The sequence below is a fragment of the Scomber japonicus genome, chromosome 12 (genome assembly GCF_027409825.1).
Source record: "Scomber japonicus isolate fScoJap1 chromosome 12, fScoJap1.pri, whole genome shotgun sequence".
NCBI lineage: Eukaryota > Metazoa > Chordata > Actinopteri > Scombriformes > Scombridae > Scomber > Scomber japonicus.
In genome coordinates, this window is record NC_070589.1 from 26571278 (window position 1) to 26591972 (window position 20695).

At 35.7% G+C, this 20695-nt stretch overlaps 2 protein-coding genes and 1 long non-coding RNA gene across 3 annotated transcripts; all 3 read right to left on the reverse strand.

Moving 5' to 3' along the window:
- Positions 1-1125: 1125 nt before the first annotated feature.
- LOC128369709 (uncharacterized) lies at positions 1126-9106 on the reverse strand. The gene is made up of 5 exons (XM_053330788.1): positions 9049-9106; positions 4339-4650; positions 3983-4258; positions 3114-3191; positions 1126-2154 (listed from the first exon to the last, which is right to left on the reverse strand). Coding segments are annotated over exons 1-5 (726 nt in total). The 3' UTR covers positions 1126-2152.
- A 132-nt stretch (positions 9107-9238) lies between these two features.
- On the reverse strand, positions 9239-11783 carry LOC128368583 (uncharacterized). Its single transcript, XR_008321974.1, has 3 exons — positions 11683-11783; positions 10818-10895; positions 9239-9896 (listed from the first exon to the last, which is right to left on the reverse strand). It is a non-coding gene; the product is annotated as an uncharacterized LOC128368583 (long non-coding RNA).
- A 4733-nt stretch (positions 11784-16516) lies between these two features.
- LOC128369710 (SLAM family member 5-like) lies at positions 16517-20203 on the reverse strand. Its single transcript, XM_053330789.1, has 4 exons — positions 19862-20203; positions 19496-19780; positions 17567-17628; positions 16517-16765 (listed from the first exon to the last, which is right to left on the reverse strand). The coding sequence occupies exons 1-4, from the start codon at positions 20187-20189 to the stop codon at positions 16517-16519; spliced, it is 924 nt and encodes a 307-aa protein (XP_053186764.1). The 5' UTR covers positions 20190-20203.
- Between the last annotated feature and the right edge of the window lie 492 nt (positions 20204-20695).

Consider the following 20695-nt stretch of genomic DNA (forward strand, 5'->3'; position numbering starts at 1 on the left):
AATTACATGACACAAATTATTACAAATACAAATGGCTCTAACACTGACTGTTGGGCCTCATGGATGAAATCAAATCAAAACATGAAGATAGTTATTTAACAAACATATTACTTTAGTAAACTACTATGACATTTTCAAACATCATCAGGCTAACTTTGCAAAAGGGATCATGGGGTGCATATAATTAGAGGAACATACTGTATTGCAATATAATGCATGTCATTATAAACGCCCTGCAAACATACAGTATTTCACTTTTGAAGGTTTAAATGCTCAATTCTTGTGTTTTGTTCCTTTAACTTGTACATTATAAAGTCTTAACGACACGTGCATGAGACATATGTAGTTGCAATATTTTAGTCAGTTGGTCAGGTAAGATTATTTTTAATAAAATTAAATATTTAATAAAATGAGTATAAGTGACCAGCAGCAGTATGGGGTGTTTTTGTATATGACAATATCCTCTGTCTATGTTAGTCACAGTCTACTGTTGTTGTAGGTGATGTTTCAATGAAGTACAGAATATGTATGACAGACACTGATTAAACGTAAAAAGCAAAAATAAAGAATGAATGAAATATGCAATTATGATTGCATAAAACTCAGCTGTGCTCTACATTCACTTTGAAATGTATAAATCGTAATAGTGGTTGTGTACCAGTATCTTGTGATGTGATTCAGCACTCAATCACTCAACAGCCTGGTGCATAAAGCTGTTGCTCAGTCTGGTGGAGCGGGCTGAAATTAAAGATTTCTAATTCACCTGAACTGACAACGTGAAAGACACTCACATTTACACAAGGAGAACATAAAAATACTACACAAGCTCTTTTTTATTGAAATTCATACACAATTCCCACAACATACCCTCCACAACATTCTGTTGTTGAAATAAAACAATCAGGCAAAAAAACAAATAGATACACTACAAACATAATACTGTAGGTACATGGATACTGATTATAATAATAATGATAATAACTATAATAAAGAAAACAAACAAACAAAAAGGCAAAATTATGTGTACCTTATAAGTACTTCCTCTTCAGTATCAATTCATATAGAGGTCAATTAAATTCATCATTTACATTTTTCAAGCTATCAATATAGTTTAAGAAAGGTGTCCGTACTTCATAGAATTCAGACCGTCCTGTTGCGTGTATTTAGTTTTTACCAATTTTAAGTGAAACAGAACATCTCTCAAACATCTAGCATGGGAAGGAGGTCTAGGCCGTTTGCAATTTAGCAGAATGAGACGGCGTGCCAAAAGAGTACAGAGTTGACATTATGTAGATTAGATGACCAGTTTACGTTCATACCAAACAGAGCAGTAACAGGTTGCACCTCAATAGTTACACCATATGCTTAAGGATCCAAGCACCACCTCCCAAAAAGGATGAAGGCCAGGGCAAGCCCAGAACATGTGAAGAGTTGCTGGCGCTGCACTACACCTCTCGCAGGTGACATTGATGTTAGGAAATATCCTTGCCAGTTTAGTTCTGGAGAGGTGGGAACTATAGACTATTTCTCCCACGTGTCATCACAGAAAGAGCTGCCAAGTTCTTCCTTAGATTATCCAAAGAGTGAGTCTTTAAGTTATGTATTAAAACGTATACTTTAGCAATGTAGCCTTTTTGGTTAGGGTTTAAGGAAATAAGTTTATCTATAATTGTAGGAGGTGGTTTATTAGGAAAATGAGTTTAGGTCTTCCTTACAAAGTCCATAATCTGCAGGTAACGAAATAGCTTTGGTAACTTGAGCATAAACAGTCTCTGGCTTGTCTCAGATTGTACAGCTGCAGTTGGAAATCCCACCAAAGCGTAGATGGAGATTGGAGAATGACCTGAAGCATCTTCTGTGACATTCTCACCCAGAAAGTTCTCTAAGCAATGTGTTTGAAGACCACTCTGGGGCTGAGTGGGACTTAAAATCCATCACAATTAGGTCCTGTGAATGGACTGAATCATTATTTATTATTATTGTCTGTGTTTTTCAGTTGATTTGAGCATAAAAGCTCTCTGGGTTGGGGGTGTTCACAGTCTCTGTGGATCGTACAGGTGCAGGTGGTCCTGCCAAAGAATAGATGGAGTTTGGAGAAAGACCTGAAACATCCTCTGAAGCAGTCTGATTAGGAGTTTGGGTGGGAATGATATCCTAGAAAAAAATGAAACGGCTGTGTTAGAAAAATATTTTCCATTTTCACTTTGTCTGACATACTCAGTAGGCTACAGTATATATATTTAAACCTGTTCATTGAGAACTCAAACTGCAGGTTAGGACAGGTAAGTCGTGATACTTCAGTAAGTAATTCAGTTCACAGAAAGACTTGTGTATTTTAGCTCACATTTTGTAGCAGTTGACATTGATATTGTTATTTAAATAAGATCAAACTTGGCTCATTTAGTTATTAGCTTCACCACTATTATTACTGGTTAACTAATATTCATTCAATTTATGCTTGTGTGTTGTTGCACACAGAAAGAGCATTAGAGTAAAAGATTTCAATGAAAATTACTTTTTTGGTCTAAAGAGGACTGAAGAAACCTCTTTTAACAACAACGTATCTCCAAAGTACACTATTTTCATTTCAGTTGGACATTAAAGGTGCAATATATGACACTCCACTAGATGTTACACTAGCACAACAAAATGGATGTTGTTGGGGAAAAAAGAAAGTGGTAATGAAACTAAGATCAAACTGCCAAATTAGGCAGTGCTGATCAAATACACTGACTCTCTCTCTCAGGACTCTGTTACTGTCACATGTCTTCAAAACCACATTTGAGGTTAACTGTTAAGCTGTAACATGAGAAACCGTGTGACATGGCTGCCATGTTGGAAACGGACATGAATAACAGAGAAGAAACAGAAGAAATCACATGCACTAACATGAACAGAGAAGCTCAGATTACAACATCACAATATCTTTACATAGAAAATAGTTGTTTGCTGACATCTTGTGGGACTGAATGTCGTATATTCTAACTTTAATCATTCTGATGCCTTTGTTTAATTATACATGAGAGGTTTGTGGGTGTGGTGGGTTTTCTCTGCTATAATGATAGAATTAATAGACAAACACTGATTATGCTGAAATATACACCAGGACTTACATATTAGGTAGCCAAGGAAAAGGCCAAAGAAAACTGCAGCCCCAGTCCCAATGCCAATTGGTATGCCCAGATTAGGAACTGCAAATGAACAAAAAAACAATTTATCAGAAATGTTTACATATTTATTTGGATAAATGGAGCCACTTAGGGGACAAGAGCATAATAATGATTTTTTAATGGAGGTCCTGTTTTGCTATGTGAGGACTCTATGCTATTGCGTGTGCACAAAATACAATTTGCTCCTTCATGTTGGTTAATTTGTGCGCATGAGATCAGTGTAAATACAGACAGACAGACAGCTTTCTCCCTGGAGCATGAAGTGCAACACACCTGCCTCAACTATCTGATGTCACACTGTGGCTGCACACTGCTCCTAAATAGTTAGGATGGGTTGTATAATAAATGATTATACTATATTATTATTAATAATATAATAGGATAAGTAAGGATAGGATGCACAGTATAAATAAATGACTGTACACACTTCCCATAAGATTGGTAAATGTGAACCTGAACACAACAGGTTTGTGACTTCACCTCGGGTGACCTCTTTGGAAAAAGCCAGCCAGTATATATGAATATACTATGGTAGACTGCACTTCACTGCAACACAGCATACATTATCTTATTACAGTACTGACAATACAGCACAACATACAACATACTGGACATAATAAATTATCATAAATACTACATTTAGAAAACCTTTTGTGTGTTTTTTTAATGTTTTAATGCATTTTTTCTGACTTTAATTAACTGTGTTGATTAATTTCTATTCATGTTTTTTCTTTGTTATCACTACATTTTGATTTGATCCATGAGGCCCAACAGTCAGAACACATTTATTGCATATTATCTTTAAGTCTCACCAGCAGTTAGAGAGCAGAGAGGCTGAATCTCCGTGGTCCAGCTGACCTGGTTGGTATGGTTACAGATGATGGAGGCATTGAACAGGTAGACACGGAGAGAAGAACCAGAGGTTGTGACCTCTGACTGCTCTCCTCCCTCCTGATGGCAGGTTTGGGTGTCACATGTAAAAGTGCTGTTGATGAGAGAGTCCTCTGTACTGCAGGTCACAGTGAGGTTACAGGACTCTCTGCTGTTAGACACAGAGTTCACTGACAGCTGAACTGGAGACACTGGATCTAGAGGACAAAAGGTAGGTGTGAAGGTTATAAAACAGGGTAATACTGTGTATCAATGTTTGAAATCTAAAGAAACCTACCTTGAATTATGACCTTGTATTCAGTTAGAGGTTGGATGTCATCTCTGTTTATGAGTGCAGTGTAATCTCCACTGTCACTGTGTTGCACATTCTTCAAAAGCAAAGTGTGATTTTGTACAGAAAACTCAACCCTTCCTGCATAACTGCTGCTTATTCTTGTTCTTTTATCAGGAAATAATCTCACTACATTATGAGTGTCATTGATTTTCCAACTAAATTCATCATCATCTTCTCGTATAACAACAGGTTTGTTAACATCCAGGTGTAAATCCTTCCCTTTCTGCACAAACACAGTTGTCACAGCACTGGACCCTGTAAAAAGAACACACATTAAAATCACTTGTATGCTTTTAGATCCGGTTGCTAATTTGGTGACCAGAAAATGCTCTAACACACACACGCACACACACACACACACACACACACGCACACACACACACACACACACACACACACGCACACACACACGCACACGCACACGCACACACACACACACGCACACGCACACGCACACACACACACACACACACACACACAGACACACACAGACACACATGCTTCAAGCAAGATGAGTTCAAGTTCGTGTTTTGTCCTAAAGCTCAGTGATAATATTAAGCCCTTTTTATGTCTATTTTTAAATAACCATAATTTATTGTCTTCCTCTCATTCATTTATGTAATCTTACTCTGCATTTTAAAGTTCTCTATATTTTGCCCGCATTTATATCCTTCTGATAACTACATTGTTAAGTCTGCGCACACAATCTGTGAACTGTCTCAGTGTTTCATTATTTGTTTTAATAACTGCTATCAGGACTCCAGGAAAGCAGGAGTGATACTTAATTAATTTAAAAGAATAAAATATGACTGTTTTAGTCTGGTTCCATCACCATCTACATCTCATTTTTATTTAGCAATTTAAAATGAAACCAAATGGCAATTCTGTTTATTAGATTAAGGCTGATTTCAGTATGTATATATTTTTCACTTTACTATTATAAAATCATTATATTCCTGACAGTGTGGCAAGGGTTTTGAAACTTGTTGTAAATAACAGTTTTTAGAAAACACAATTAAGACAAAAATAAATTAAAAATATTTTATTTTTTAAAAATCGCTGCCTAGATATATTAGAGCCTTTAACAAGAATAAATAAAGCATATTTTAGTTTAATGTATTGTTGTTTTATACTATTTATTGCACTGAACAATACTTTATCATTAATTCTAATATTTTTTCTTAATTTACATCCACCAGAAATATAACAAACCCCATTTTTTTAATCGATAGGATAGGGATGGAGTAATAAATGATAACATCTAAAAACAGCAAATTGGGAGCTCTTTGGTGGCCGAGTGGTGACAGCACATGCTGAATTATGGCGACGTCCCTGGTTCGACTAAAGCAAGGGACCTAATGACTCTCTCTCTCTCTCCCTGTTTCCTGATGGTCTTTATGCCATTTACTTTCAAATAAAGACAAAAATACCCAAATATATAATAAAAAAAGTTCAAATTTTCAAATATCTTGTCAATAATGTCTAATTCAGAAACAATTTCCAGCAGTGCCTCACTACAACAGCCAGACTTTGGAAACAAAGTCACCAAGCAACAGAAAATATTTAAATAAACAAGTTTTACCTTGTGTTTTCCATGAATACATCACACAAACGACAACGAGAAGCTTGATGTGAGCCATTGTAACCTTCATATGACAAAATGAAGAAGTGGTACATGTCTTTGAATGTCTTTGCTCGAACGTGTTGCCTCTGAAACCACACATCTCAGAACAGGTTGTTTCAAACTTTGGCCTCTGAACAGAAAGTCCCCTTTTACAATGTTATTTTAGGAATATTTGAGCACTGCAGGTGAAATCTCGTGCCAACACAATTATCATATAAAAACCTAAAAGAAAATTGAAAAAAAAGAAAAAAAACTGAAATGAAATATAGTCTCTAATCTCATGGTCAACTTTATTAAATCATGTTTGAGAGAGAAAGGTCTCAAACAATCTCTATATATGAGAGGAAACAGATCTCTTCATCTGCACTTTAGACAGAGTTAACACCTCAGAACACAAAGTTATTAACATTATTATCATTTTCCTCTGTAGACTATTTAATCTTCATCTTCTGGTTGTCTACACTGAAAATTAAAATGGACTTTGATCAAATATTAATTGTTAATTTGACGATAATGTTAGTAACTCAACAATGACATGAAAGTACAGATGTCTCTCACCTCAACAGTGAAAGGAGACCCTTCAATGTTTATCATGCCGGTTAAAACAACCACTGATAGAAATAAACTGACATTTGTTCAATTACAGAAACTGACTGATCTTCACTCCTGACTGTTTTTTACTGTAATACAAACTGAAATGTCATTTTTATACTGAAGTATCTGCAAGGTGTTTCCTGCTCACATTATCGTATTGTTATTACCAAAACTAATTCAAGGTAGGTTTCTTTAGATTTAAAACGCTGATACATAGAAAAGAGAAAGACAGTCAAAGGACAAAACCTCTGGTTCTTCTCTCCTCTACCACGTAAAGGTAAGAAAGTTCAATCACTTCGAGTGATCATTTACGCCCGCAGGAATATACTTAGTTTAACCGAATGACTTAGAAGTCGCCAAATGACTTACTTTGACGAATTTCGTTAGTTTATATAATGCAGATTTGTAAAATATTACTTTTATGAGGTTCACAGTCACAGACAAGAAACGTAGCATTTCATAATTGTGGTAGCAGCGGTGCAGCAGATGTAATGAAGTCCACGCAGCACTCTGGATGTAAACTAATATTAAGACTATAGCCTATTCATGATAGTAAGTAACAGTGACAGTAAAATCACTTAAAATCACTTGTATGTTTTATTCAGTCACCACTGTCAAGCTGTCATTAAAAAGTGAGAGTATTACTGTCACTGCATTTACTCCCCAAACACTGAGTAATGTTTGTTAATCATGTTTTATCATTTAAGACAAATAATGGCAAACAGTCTCATTTGGATTAATGGTGGATTTATAGCAGATGTATGAGTGCAATAACATGTGATTTTTAATAGAGTTGTCCCTGAACAAGGAGCCTCTGATTTGAATCTTATGTTGTCTGTGAGTGCATTTAAGCTTTTTTTCCTCACTGCATCATTGAACACAGAAACATTATTTGAGGTGAACTTGTCATAAATAATTATACATATTTGAATTTCAGAAGAAAAAGGGATGGACCGTTCATTCAAAGTATCAATACTTTTTAATTTGAACAACACATATATATCCCCCCTCACAAAATACAGATGCATGTTCTGCTACATTGTGACCATTATCATCATTCAGCCACCTGCTGCATGATGATAAGCAATAATTTAGCATAATGTTGTTGTAGTTGTCACCTGGTATTAAAAATGTTGCCTGTTGGGACGTTTGCAATTTGTACTATCTTTGCAGGCAACAGGCACACTGTACATTTATTCTAACAATGAAAGTTTATTAGTAAAAAGAGTTTTAGAGGTTCAACAAACAGTGAGAAGACAGAAGCTGCAGTTCTTCCAACAGTGAAGTAGTTTTACAACAAGCTCCTCACTGTAGATTTAGATGTATAAAAGTAGAGATATAGATGTATAGATGGTCTGTGGCTGCTTGTCTTTCATAAAAGCTGTCAAACTGATGAAGTGTAGGTATTCATGTGGACACTAATATTTGTCATGGTTACCAATATGTAATCAATGATAAGCCAAGACATACATAGGAGGACACACTGCAGTATGCATCACTTTAACACATCAAACAATACAAATGTTTCAAGAACTTAAAACAGATACTGACAAAAATGTACTGAGGAAAGAAAGGAAGTGAAACTCATTTAGTTTGAACTCTTTTGTCAAATTAAACAAATGTCACGTCTAACCACAAAATAGTACCTGTGACCAGAAAATGCTCTGACACACACACACACACACACACTACAGGGAAGTTTAGTTCAAGTTTGTGCTTTGTTCTAAAGCTCTGTGATGATATTAATCCATTTTTATATAATCTTTTTCAATGATCATAATTGAATGTGTTCCTTTCATTCATTTGTTTGATCTTACTCTGCATTTTAAGGTTGTGTTTCTATAGCTTGCCCACATTTATAGATTTATACCCTTTTTGTAACTACAGTTGTAAAGTCTGCACAAAGAATCTGGGAACTCAGTGTTTCATTGTTTTAATAAATGTAATTAGGACTCAAGGAAATAGATAGTACTGATATTTGATTGTTTTATAACAATACGACGCCTTTACCTGGTTCCATCACCCTCATCTCAATTTTAATTAGCGATTAGCACATTTTATTTTAATGTATTGCTGTATACTAATTTATCTTGCAATGAAGAATATTTTATCATTAATTCCTTTATTCCCCATTACATCCACCAGAAAGATTTAAAAACAACATAAATGACAACATCTCTACATGTCATTCCTGTCTCTCTCTCTCTCTCCCTGTTTCCTGTCGGCGGTCTCTATGCCATCTATTTTCAAATAAAGGCAAATGCCCAAAAACCTAATAAAAAGTTAGAATTTTCACTGAGCACATGGTTCAGTTTTATAGCATATTATATCAATAATGTCTAATTCAGAAACAGCTTCCAGCAGTGTCTCACTACAACAACCAGACTTTAAAACAGAGTCAATCAACAGAAAATATTTAAAGAAAAAAGTCTTACCTTGTGTTTGCGGTGAATACAGCACAAACACAGCAAAGAGAAGTGCAGCGAGAGCCATGGTGTGTTTGATGTGACATATGAGGAAGTGATAACAGTATTTGGGCACTTTGCTGCAGCGGGAAGCTCTCTTCTCTGAACCAAATACTCCCCATTTTCAGGTGTAATTTTAGGAATCAGTTGCACATTCTTCAAAAGGAAAGGCAGTTTTATTTATATAGCGCATTTCATACACAATGGCAACTCAGTGTGCTTTACATAAAACAGAAAAACATGTAATTTGAGAAACATTAAAACATACAATTACCAGCGCGTAATCTCACCACATTGTGATCATTATCGTCTGTCCATTTAAATTCAAAAGCAAAGAGTGATTTTGTACTACAGAAAACTCAAGCTTAACTATTCTTGTTTTGTTATCAGGAAATAATCTCACTATGCTGCGAGTGTCATTGACTTTCCACATAAATTTATCAGCTTCTGGTATATCAACAGGTTTGTTAACATCCAGATGTAAATCCTTCCCTTTCTGCACAAACACAGGTGTCACAGCACTGGACCCTGTAAAAAGAACACACATTAAAATCACTTGTATGCTTTATTCAGACCACTGTTTTTAAAAGTGGTCATTAAGAAGTGAGAGTTTCGGTCACTGCCTTTACTGCTCCAAGGTCCAAGGTTTTGCTAGCTTTGGTAATTTGCATTTTGTAATAAAGCATAAACAGTCTCTGGCTTGTCTCATATTGTACAGCTGCCGTTGGAAATCCCACCAAAGCGTAGATGGAGTTTGGAGAAAGTCCTGAATCATCTCCTGTGACAGTCTCATTAGGAGTTTGGGTGGGAATGATATCCTAGAAAAAAATCAAACGGGTGTGTTAGAAAATTATTTTCCATTTTCACTTTGTCTGACATACTCAGTACAGTATATATATTTAAACATGTTCATTGAGAACTCAAACTGCAGGTTTGGACAGGTAAGTCGAGATACTTCTGGAAGTAATTCAGTTCACAGAAAGACTTGTGTATTTTAGGTCACATTTTGTAGCAGTTGACATTGATATTGTTATTTAAATAAGATCAAACTTGGCTTCTTTAGTTATTAGCTTCACCATTATTATTGCTGGTTAACTAATATTCATTCAATTTATGCTTGTTTTGTTGTACATAGAAAGAGCATTAGAGAAATGAAAATTACTTGTTTGGTCTAAAGAGGACTGAAGAAACCTCTTTTAACAACAACATATCTCCAAAGCACACTATTTTCATTTCAGTTGGACATTAAAGGTGCAATATATGACACTCCACTAGATGTTACACTAGCACAACAAAATGGATGTTGTTGGGGAAAAAAGAAAGTGGTAATGAAACTAAGATCAAACTGTCAAATTAGGCAGTGCTGAGCAAATACACTGACTGTCTCGGGCGGACTCCGACTGTCACATGTCTTCAAAACCACATTTTAGTTTAACTGTTAAGCTGTAACATGAGAAACCGTGTGACATGGCTGCCATGTTGGAAACGGACATGAACAACAGAGAAGAAACAGAAGAAATCACATGCACTAACATGAACAGAGAAGCTCAGATTACAACATCACTATATCTTTACAAAATAGTTGTTTGCTGACATCTTGTGGGGCTGAATGTCGTATATTCTAACTTTAATCATTCTGATGCCTTTGTTTAATTATACATGAGAGGTTTGTGGGTGTGGTGGGTTTTCTCTGCTATAATGATGGAATTAATTATGTTGAAATATACACCAGGACTTACATATTAGGGAGCCAAGGAAAAGGCCAAAGAAAACTGCAGCCCCAGTCCCAATGCCAATTGGTATGCCCAGATTAGGAACTGCAAATGAACAAAAAAACAATTTATCAGAAATGTTTACATATTTATTTGGATAAATGGAGCCACTCAGAGGACAAGAGCATAACAATGATTTTTAAATGGAGGTCCTGTTTTACTATGTGAGGACTCTATGCTATTGCGTGTGCACAAAATACAATTTGCTCCTTCATGTTGGTTAATTTGTGCGCATGAGATCAGTGTAAATACAGACAGACAGACAGCTTTCTCCCTGGAGCATGAAGTGCAACACACCTGCCTCAACTATCTGGTGTCACACTGTGGCTGCACACTGCTCCTAAATAGTTAGGATGGGTTGTATAATAAATGATTATACTATATTATTATTAATAATATAATAGGATGGGTAAGGATAGGATGCACAGTATAAATAAATGACTGTACACACTTCCCATAAGATTGGTAAATGTGAACATGAACACAAAAGGTTTGTGACTTCACCTCGGGTGACCTCTTTGGAAAAAGCCAGCCAGTATATATGAATATACTATGGTAGACTGCACTTGACTGCAACACAACATACATTATCTTATTACAGTACTGACAATACAGCACAACATACAACATACTGGACATAATACATGACCAGAAATACTACATTTAGAAAACCTTTTGTGTGTTTTTTTAATGTTGGCAATTTTTATGACTTTAATTAACTGCGTTGATTAATTTCTATTCATGTTTTTTCTTTTGTATCACTACATTTTGATTTGATCCATGAGGCCCAACAGTCAGAACACATTTATTGCATATTATCTTTAAGTCTCACCAACAGTTGGAGAGCAGAGAGGCTGAATCTCCGTCTTATTACTGGTCCAGCTGACCTGGTTGGTATGGTTACAGATGATGGAGGCATTGAACAGGTAGACATGGAGAGAAGGACCAGAGGTTGTGACCTCTGACTGCTTTCCTCCCTCCTGATGGCAGGTTTTGGTTGTCACATCACAAGTGCTGATGATGAGAGAGTCCTCTGTACTGCAGGTCACAGTGAGGTTACAGGACTCTCTGCTGTTAGACACAGAGTTCACTGACAGCTGAACTGGAGACACTGGATCTAGAGGACAAAAGGTAGGTGTGAAGGGTTATAAAACAGAGTACTACTGTGTATCAATGTTTGAAATCTAAAGAAACCTACCTTGAATTATGACCTTGTATTCAGCTACAGGTTGATTTTTGTCTCCAGTTATGAGTGCAGTGTAATCTCCACTGTCACTGTGTTGCACATTCTTCAAAAGCAAAGAGTGATTTTGAACATAAAACTCAACCCTTCCTACATAAGGGACAACTATTCTTGTTTTGTTATCAGGATATAATCTCACTATGCTGGGATTGTCATTGAATCTCCACCTAAATTCATCAGCTTCTGGTATATCAACAGGTTTGTTAACATCCAGATGTAAATCCTTCCCTTTCTGCACAAACACAGTTGTCACAGCACTGGACCCTGTAAAAAGAACACCCATTAAAATCACTTGTATGTTTTATTCAGTCACCACTGTCAAGCTGCCATTAAAAAGTGAGAGTATTACTATCACTGCATTTACTCCCCAAACAATGAGTAATGTTTGTAAATCATGTTTTATCATTTAAGACAAATAATGGCAAGCAGTCTCATTTGGATTAATGTTGGATTTATAGCAGATGTATGAGTGCAATAAAATGTGATTTTTAGTAGAGTTGTCCCTGAACAAGAAGCCTCTGATTTGAACCTTATGTTGTCTGTGAGTGCATTTAAGCTTTTTTTCCGACTGCATCATTGAACACAGAAACATTATTTGAGGTGAACTTGTCATAACTAATTATACATATTTGAATTTCAGAATAAAAAGGGATGGACCGTTCATTTAAGGTATCAATACTGACTAAATCTAAACAACACATACATATCCCCCCTCACAAAATACAGATGTATGTTCTGTTACATTATGACCATTATCATCATACAGCCACCTGCTGTCTAAAAAGAGAGATGTCTGGCTACGTACAGTCTCTCTGTTCAAAATCACAATAAGCAATAATTTAGCATAATTTTGTTGTAGTTGTCACCTGGTTATGAATATGTTGCAATTTGTAAAAGCTCTGCTGTAAAACTGTAAAATGATCCAAACAAGTGAATGTTTATCAGTAAAAAATAGTTTTAGAGATTCAACAAAGAGTGAGAAGACAGAAGCTGCAGTTGTTCTTACAGTGAAGTTAGTTCTTCACTGTAGATTTAGATGTATAAAAGTATGATGTATAAAACTGATGAAGTGTAGGTAATGATGTGGCCACTAACATTTGTGATGGTTAGCAATATGTAATCAAGACATACAGAGGAGGACACACAAGTCTGAATCATTTTAACACATGAAGCGATACAAATGTTTTCAAGAACTTAAAACAGGGCGTCAAAAAGTTAAAAACGGAAGTGAAAGTTTGATTTTCTTATTGAGTTGATCTTTTCTAAACTTTATCATTAATTCTTTTTTTTTCATTTAAATCAACCAGAAAGGTAACAATTTTTAAAATGGATAGGAATTTAGGATAAATTACAGTTCAAGTTTTTTGCTTAACACAGTATATTATATCAACAATATTTCATTCAAAAACAACTTCCAGCAGTGCCTCACTACAACAACCAGACTTTGAAAACAAATTCAAACAACAGAAAATATTTAAAGAAAAATGTTTTACCTTGTGTTTCCCACGAGGACAGCACACAGACAGCCAAGAGAAGTGCAGCGAGAGCCATTGTGTGTATAATGTGACACACGAGGAAGTGAAAACAGTATTTGTGCACACACTGTGAGCACAGCAGGAACTTGTCTTCTCAGAAGTCATAACATTTTATATTCCCACCTCTTAGTCATCTTACAACTCACTCATAGACTGAAAATTAAAAAGGGCTTCAATAAAATATTCATTGTCAGCTCAAAAATCACTTGAAAGTACAGATGTCTCCCATCCCAATAGTGAAAGGAGAGACCATTCAATGTGCAACATGTGCAACTTAAAACAATCAGGTAAGTATTTACACCCATAACTGTACAGAAGCTGTTTGTGATGATCTAAAAACATTATCTCATTAATATCAGGAAGTTTGTTTAAAGTCACTGAAACACTGAAACTTCAATTCCAGTTAGTTTTGTAGGCAGAATGCATCTATTTTAAGGTTTATTCAAAGTGTAAGTGCTTTTAAAAGTATTAAAAAAACATTTTCTTCATAAAGTAAGTGTGTAACCTTCCTAAGGTGCAAATGTACTTACATAAAGTGCTACATTTCTGTTTAAAAAACCCAGGAAAATCAAGAGATACAACATAGAGAGCACCTTGAGGATATTCCAACTGCAGTGTGTCTACATTCAGTTTTGTAGCACTACATCAGTCAAACACAATCTACAAAGTATATAACATTGCATTGCCATGTACAACACACATAATTGATGTTGCCTTTATGTGTCTTGCTTCAGCATTTTTGCAATTTTTAACAGGAAATGTAAAAGAGGAAGTTGAAGGCGTGGGGCTTTTCAGGTGTTAAGATAAACCGATGTAACATTACTCTGACTGTTTTTTTTAATGTCATGCAAATCAGAAAACTGAAAACTCCAAGTTTTGTGAATGTTCGAAACATGTGTGTGTTTCTGTGTGTTTAATGTAATGTATGTAGAGTAATGAAGGTTCTTATCTGTAGAGAGAAAGAAAGTGTAAGTAAGTATCTGTAGGTTTCCTGCTCACATGATGATACCGTCCTTGCCAAAACTCTACATTGATCTTTATCACACCAGAGAACACATTCATATTGACTTATACTTCTTTTTGTGATTTCACATTTAGTAGGATGACTCCCAACAAGCCCAGTCTTACTGGGGTCCAGGGGTATGCTCCCCCAAGAGAAAAATTTGAAAAACAACCCCTTAAATAGTGGCTTTAGGAGACTTTTGAGAGACTTATAATGGCAACATTTGATTTAGAATATAATACATTTAAGTTACTGTATAATCAATTAAGGGCTTATGCCTAATTAAGGTCTATAGGCCTAGTAGGCAGCTCACTGGAATTGAAAGCACTCATGTAGGTCTACTTCAGGTACCTTTCTCATGCTGTTGCATTGATTGTCCACTAGGTGGCTATGTCCAATAAATAAAATGCATTTTAGGTAATGTAGTAGAAACCATAGCTCTTATATAAAGTCTAAAACACCTTCAAGGTTACTGTTTAACATCCCTGTTCATTTTAATTTTGTCTTCATTCACTAAATGATTATGATGACTATTGTTATTGCTGTTTTGTCATGTTAATCAACCGACATTAAATAGAGGGATTGAGAGGCTGTTTGTGCAATGCAAAATGATTTAATGAAAAGAGTAAAGATACAAGTTATGAAAAGGTATTCTTGCTACATCACAGCTCTTTGCTTTATATAGAACAAATTGAGTGAAAGAACAATGATTTCATACTGTCACTCAAATCACCCACACCATAAAAACTGAAAATATCATTGCCTCACCGTTATAACTTAACTATATCTTTGTATATCTTTCAATCTTTGAAAAAAGTATTCTTGCCACATCACAGCTCCGCTGCATCTTGGACAAAATGAGTGAATGAACAATGATGATTACAATCTCTCACTCAAATCACCTCACTATAAAAACTCAGTAGCCTATTTGCAACTTCAATAGAACTGTAAGAACAAGATGTCTATGCCAGACAGTGGACCATAATGATGACTTCTTTGACATTATAATGGTGATAACCAAGATTGGTAGCCTATAAGTATCCAATGTTGCAAGATAAGGTCTTATTGTCACTGTAAGAGATATTTAATACATTCTCATAATAATTTCGGCCATAGCATTAACGTCACCCTAGACGAGGGCAGCCAGCTTTACATTACCACCACCCTGAAACAGTGTTTGGCAGATCACTGGATGATGCTGCAGCAGCAGCTGGTAACCCTAAATCTTACATACTGGTCCTTTAAACCTTCTACATAATTAGCTAATGTGCAAATTAAAACAAAACAAAAAAGGAAAATTACAGTAAAATGTTACCACATCACTTTATAAAGCTTACCCATTGTTGTAGGTTGAGGAGCGAGGTAGCAGGGTAAAGTATAACATGACACTGGCTGGGAGGTGTGCTAACATTTTAACATAAATACTGTACATAAAAAAATCAACAAATCATATGAACATAATTCAGTAATTTCATTATATATTCACTATCCAATATACTGAGAACCCACTTGCTTATAAAAGAGTTACTGCCTCTTTAATCAGCAGCATAACATGGTTTTAAATATATTTTTAAGAAATAAGCGTTATTCTTAAAACCTCCCCTTTAATAGGAAAACACCTTGGGCACAACCAGGCTCCATCTGCCTTAGATCGGTTGAGACATCATCACTTATCAAAACTATCAGGATGGCAGGAAACTGAATTTCATTGTCTGACACATGCAGAATCAAACACCCAAAAGTATTTACATTGCTGATGTATATGTGGTTTTTAGTCCTCCAGTAAACAGTCTGTGGAGCTGTTTCAGTAACAAAAGTCTTGCAAGATGGTCCAGGAAGTTCTCTAAGCAATGTGTTTGAAGACCACTCTTGGGCTGAGTGCGACTTAAAATCCATCATGACACACCACGATTTGGTCCTTTGAATCAGGTACTAAATCATCTGTGTTTTTCAGTTGGTGGTTGGACTTTGGACCTTTGTTAACTTGAGCATAAATGGTCTCTGGCTTGGTGGTGTTTTCAGTCTGAGTGGATTGTACAGGTCTAGTTGGTTTTCCCACCGTAGCGTAGGTGGTGTTTGGAGAAAGATCTGAAGCATCGTCTGTAGCAGTCTGATTAGGAATTTGGTTGAGATCCTAGAAATAAATAAAAAAAACATGTTAGAAAAATGCTTTCCGTTTTCACTTTGTCTGACATACTCAGTACAGTATATATATTTAAACCTGTTCATTGAGAAGTCAAACTGCAGGTTGGGACAGGTAAGTCGTGATACTTCTGGAAGTAATTCAGATCACAGAAAGACTTGTGTATTTTAGGTCACATTTTGTAGCAGTTGACATTGATATTGTTATTTAAATAAGATCAAACTTGTCTCCTTTAGTTATTAGCGTCACCATTATTATTACTGGTTAACTAATATTCACTCAATTTATGCTTGTTTTGTTGCACACAGAAAGAGCAGTAGAGTAAAAGATTTCAAAAGAGGACTGAAGAAACCTCTTTTAACAACAACGTATTTCCAAAGCACACCATTTTCATTTCACAGTTCAGTTCACATTTGACAGAAGAAAACAACATAAACAGTGAAATCTGTATGTGGCAGGTTCAGTAGCAGAAAGTAGCAGCAGCAGTTCAGCAGACTGGGTGAAGCAGCGCTTGTAGCACAGAGATGGAGGTCATTTAGATAGACTGCCAAGTCATTATGATGAAGTGATTGGTGTGCATGGTTACAGGCTGGTAAGTGAGTTAGGAAAGCTGCATTTCTGTTCCACTTGAATTTATACAATCTTTTTTTTTAGGTTTTTTTTTTAACATTTCACATTTCCTGTTTCTGAAAATCAGGTCTTAACTATTAAATTATTCTCATTGTGAAATTCTGTTAATCAGTTTGACAAGCAGGGCTGGGAAAGTTATGTAAGAAACACTGTGACACTTACCTCAGGAGTGGCATATAATGTATTGTTCTCTATTGTCATGGTTTTCTTTCTTTTCCGTTGGTCTGTCATAAAAAAAAACATAGTAAAAATAATAATAACAATAACAATAATAATAATAGCTATCATGATTGAGATTAGTAAGATTAAGTCAGAAAGTTGAACAACGTAAAATTCAACATGGACAGATTTTTGCAGAAAAGATAAAATAAAACTGCTTATTGAGCTCAAATACAAAATATAATGTTCATCTTGTTCTGAAGTTCACTGTAGTGGAAGGGTTTGTGTCTTTTAGGTCAGAAATGAATGAGAAACATGAAGTGTATATTGTTAATAATGTTACAGTATATAATTACAAAACAGAAGATCACACTTTGCTCTTTCAGTTATTAGCTTAGGGGAAAGGAGTTGTTTTGGTTTCCAAAGGTGGCTATGAAAGAAAAAGATTGGAGTAACCAATGGCACATTTTTGTTATTCACAGAAAGAGCTTAGAGCAAAAGATTTAAGTGAAAATAACTTTTTTGCTCTAAAGGGAACTCAGTCTATATTTCCAAACCAAAATATTGTAAGTTGGACATTAAAGATGCAATATTTGACATTCAACCACCATTATCTCACACCAAAATAAAAGTGCATGTTTTTAGAGAAAGCAGTCACTGACTCAACAACTAATAAAACGTGTCAAATGAGACAAAGCTGATCAATTATTCATCAATACTGTTACTGCAGATTACAACAGACACAGAGGGAGTGAGACTTTATTCTCTGCTCAGGATGCCATTACTCCACTATATCTTTACATAGAAAATAGTTGTTTTCGAACATTTCATGGAGGTGAATGTCATATATTGTAAAATGTAATCATTCTGATGCAGTTGTCTAATTATACATGAGAGGTTTGTCGGTGTGGTGGGGATTTTCTGCTACGATGTTGAAATTCATATACAAACATTTGTGAAGATTGTATGACATTGTTACTCTAATGCTGAAATATACACTGAGACTTACATATGATTAGGCAGACAAGGGAAAGGCAAATGAGAACTCCAGCCCCCCCGATCCCAATGCCAATTGGTATGACCAGATCAGTACCTGCAAATGAAGAAAAACGATCAGAAATGTATTTGAGTTATTTTCCAAAAATACCTTGATTCATAACTTTGAATCACTTTGGAGCTAAAAACTATGAAGTACCTCAGGGGACATTGGCAAAACAATGACTTTTTATGGAAATGTATCAAAATGTTCTAGCACATTTTGGTTAATTTGTGCGGACAAGATAAGTATAAATACAGTCAGCCAGCACAACAGACTAGACTTTGTCCCTGGAGCATGAAGTGCAGCACACCTGCCTCAACTCAGCTATCTGGTGTCAGACTCTGGCTGTTCACTACTCCTAAATAGTTAGGATGGGTAGTATAACAGTATAATAGGATGGGTAAGGATAGGATGCAGAGTGTAAAGAGATGACTGTACACACTTCACATGTGAACATGGACACAAAAGGTTTGTGACTTCATCATCAGGTGAACCCTTTGGTAGAAGTACTGAGACCTTTTACTTGGGCTACTGAGCATCTTAAAGCCCCCTCAGATGTATTTTTTGTCCCCACTGTTTAAGCTTTGTCTATCTATAGAAAACTAGCAAAAACACAATGTGAATATCGCTTAGCTGTTGTTTCAGAACTATGAACAGTGCTGTTTGTTTCAAAGGCTTGATGTAGTAAAACATACAGTAGCCTTCAATTTTCTCTCTATGACCCCTCTGGGACTTGGTAAAAATATTTTTTCTAAATGGCAAGAAAATGTTAATGTGTTGACCCTCACAGTATTTGGTAACAAATGTTTAAGGGTGAGGGCATTTTACACTGCATGACAAGCAGTGGGTCTAAACTATGTATTATTGTCAGTTACCTATTCTTTCAGTCTTACCAGCAGTTGGATAGCAGAGAGGCCAAATCTCCATCATGTCTGTGGTCCTGCTGATCTGGTTGCTATGGTTACAGATGATGGAGTCATTCAACAGGTAGACAAGGAGAGAAGAACCAGAGGTTGTGACCTCTGACTGCTCTTCTCCCTCCTGATGGCAGGTTTGGTTGTCACATGTAAAAGTGCTGTTGATGAGAGAGTCCTCTGTACTGCAGGTCACAGTGAGGTTACAGGACTCTCTGCTGTTAGACACAGGGTTCACTGACAGATTAACTGGAGACACTGGATCTAGAGGACAAAAGGTAGGTGTGAAGGGTTATAAAACAGAATACTACTGTGTATCAATGTTTGAAATCTAAAGAAACCTACCTTGAATTATGACCTTGTATTCAGTTAGAAGTTGGGTTGTGTCTCCAGTTATGAGTGCAGTGTAACCTCCACTGTCACTGTGTTGCACATTCTTCAATAGCAAAGAATGATTTTGAACATAAAACTCAACCCTTCCTTTATAACTGTCAGTTATTCTTGTTCTTTCATCAGGAGATAATCTCACTATGCTGTGAGTGCCATTGAATCTCCACCTAAATTCATCAAATTCTGGTATAACAACAGTATTGTTAACATCCAGATGTAAATCCTTCCCTTTCTGCACAAACACAGTTGTCACAGCACTGGACCCTGTAAAAAGAACACACATTAAAATCACTTGTATGATTTTCAGTCACCAATGTTTTTACAGGTAATCATTAAAAGTCACTGCATTTACTCCCCAAAGAAATGCTTGTAAATAAATGTTTATCATTTAAGGCAAATAATTGCAGACAGTCTCATTTGGATTAATGGACTGTAAATGTAATGATGAATATTAATGGATTTAAAAAATAATAATAATAATTTTAGTAGAGTTGTCCTTGAACAAGGAGCCTCTGTCTGTCAGTGAATTTAAGCTTTTTTTCCGACTGCATCATTGAACACAGGAAATATAATTTGAGGTGAACTCGTCACAACTAATTATACATATTTGAATTTCAGAATAAAAAGGGATGGACCGTTCATTCAAAGTATCAATACTTTTTAATTTGAACAACACATATATATCCCCCCTCACAAAATACAGATGCATGTTCTGCTACATTATGACCATTATCATCATACAGCCACCTGCTGTCTAAACAGAGAGATATCTGGCTACGTACAGTTTCT

What these genes read in the sequence shown, in the direction of transcription:
- LOC128369710 (XM_053330789.1), bottom strand. Translation starts at nt 20,189, where the DNA reads ATGTGTGTTCTTTTTACAGGGTCCAGTGCTGTGACAACTGTGTTTGTG. An exon ending in ATACAAGGTCATAATTCAAG is followed by an intron (nt 19,781 to 19,861) that starts GTAGGTTTCTTT and finishes TTTGTCCTCTAG; the next exon opens with ATCCAGTGTCTCCAGTTAAT. An exon ending in TCTCTGCTATCCAACTGCTG is followed by an intron (nt 17,629 to 19,495) that starts GTAAGACTGAAA and finishes TTTTTATGACAG; the next exon opens with ACCAACGGAAAAGAAAGAAA.
- LOC128369709 (XM_053330788.1), bottom strand. Translation starts at nt 9,106, where the DNA reads ATGGCTCTCGCTGCACTTCTCTTTGCTGTGTTTGTGCTGTATTCACCG. An exon ending in GTATTCACCGCAAACACAAG is followed by an intron (nt 4,651 to 9,048) that starts GTAAGACTTTTT and finishes TTCTTTTTACAG; the next exon opens with GGTCCAGTGCTGTGACAACT. An exon ending in ATACAAGGTCATAATTCAAG is followed by an intron (nt 4,259 to 4,338) that starts GTAGGTTTCTTT and finishes TTTGTCCTCTAG; the next exon opens with ATCCAGTGTCTCCAGTTCAG.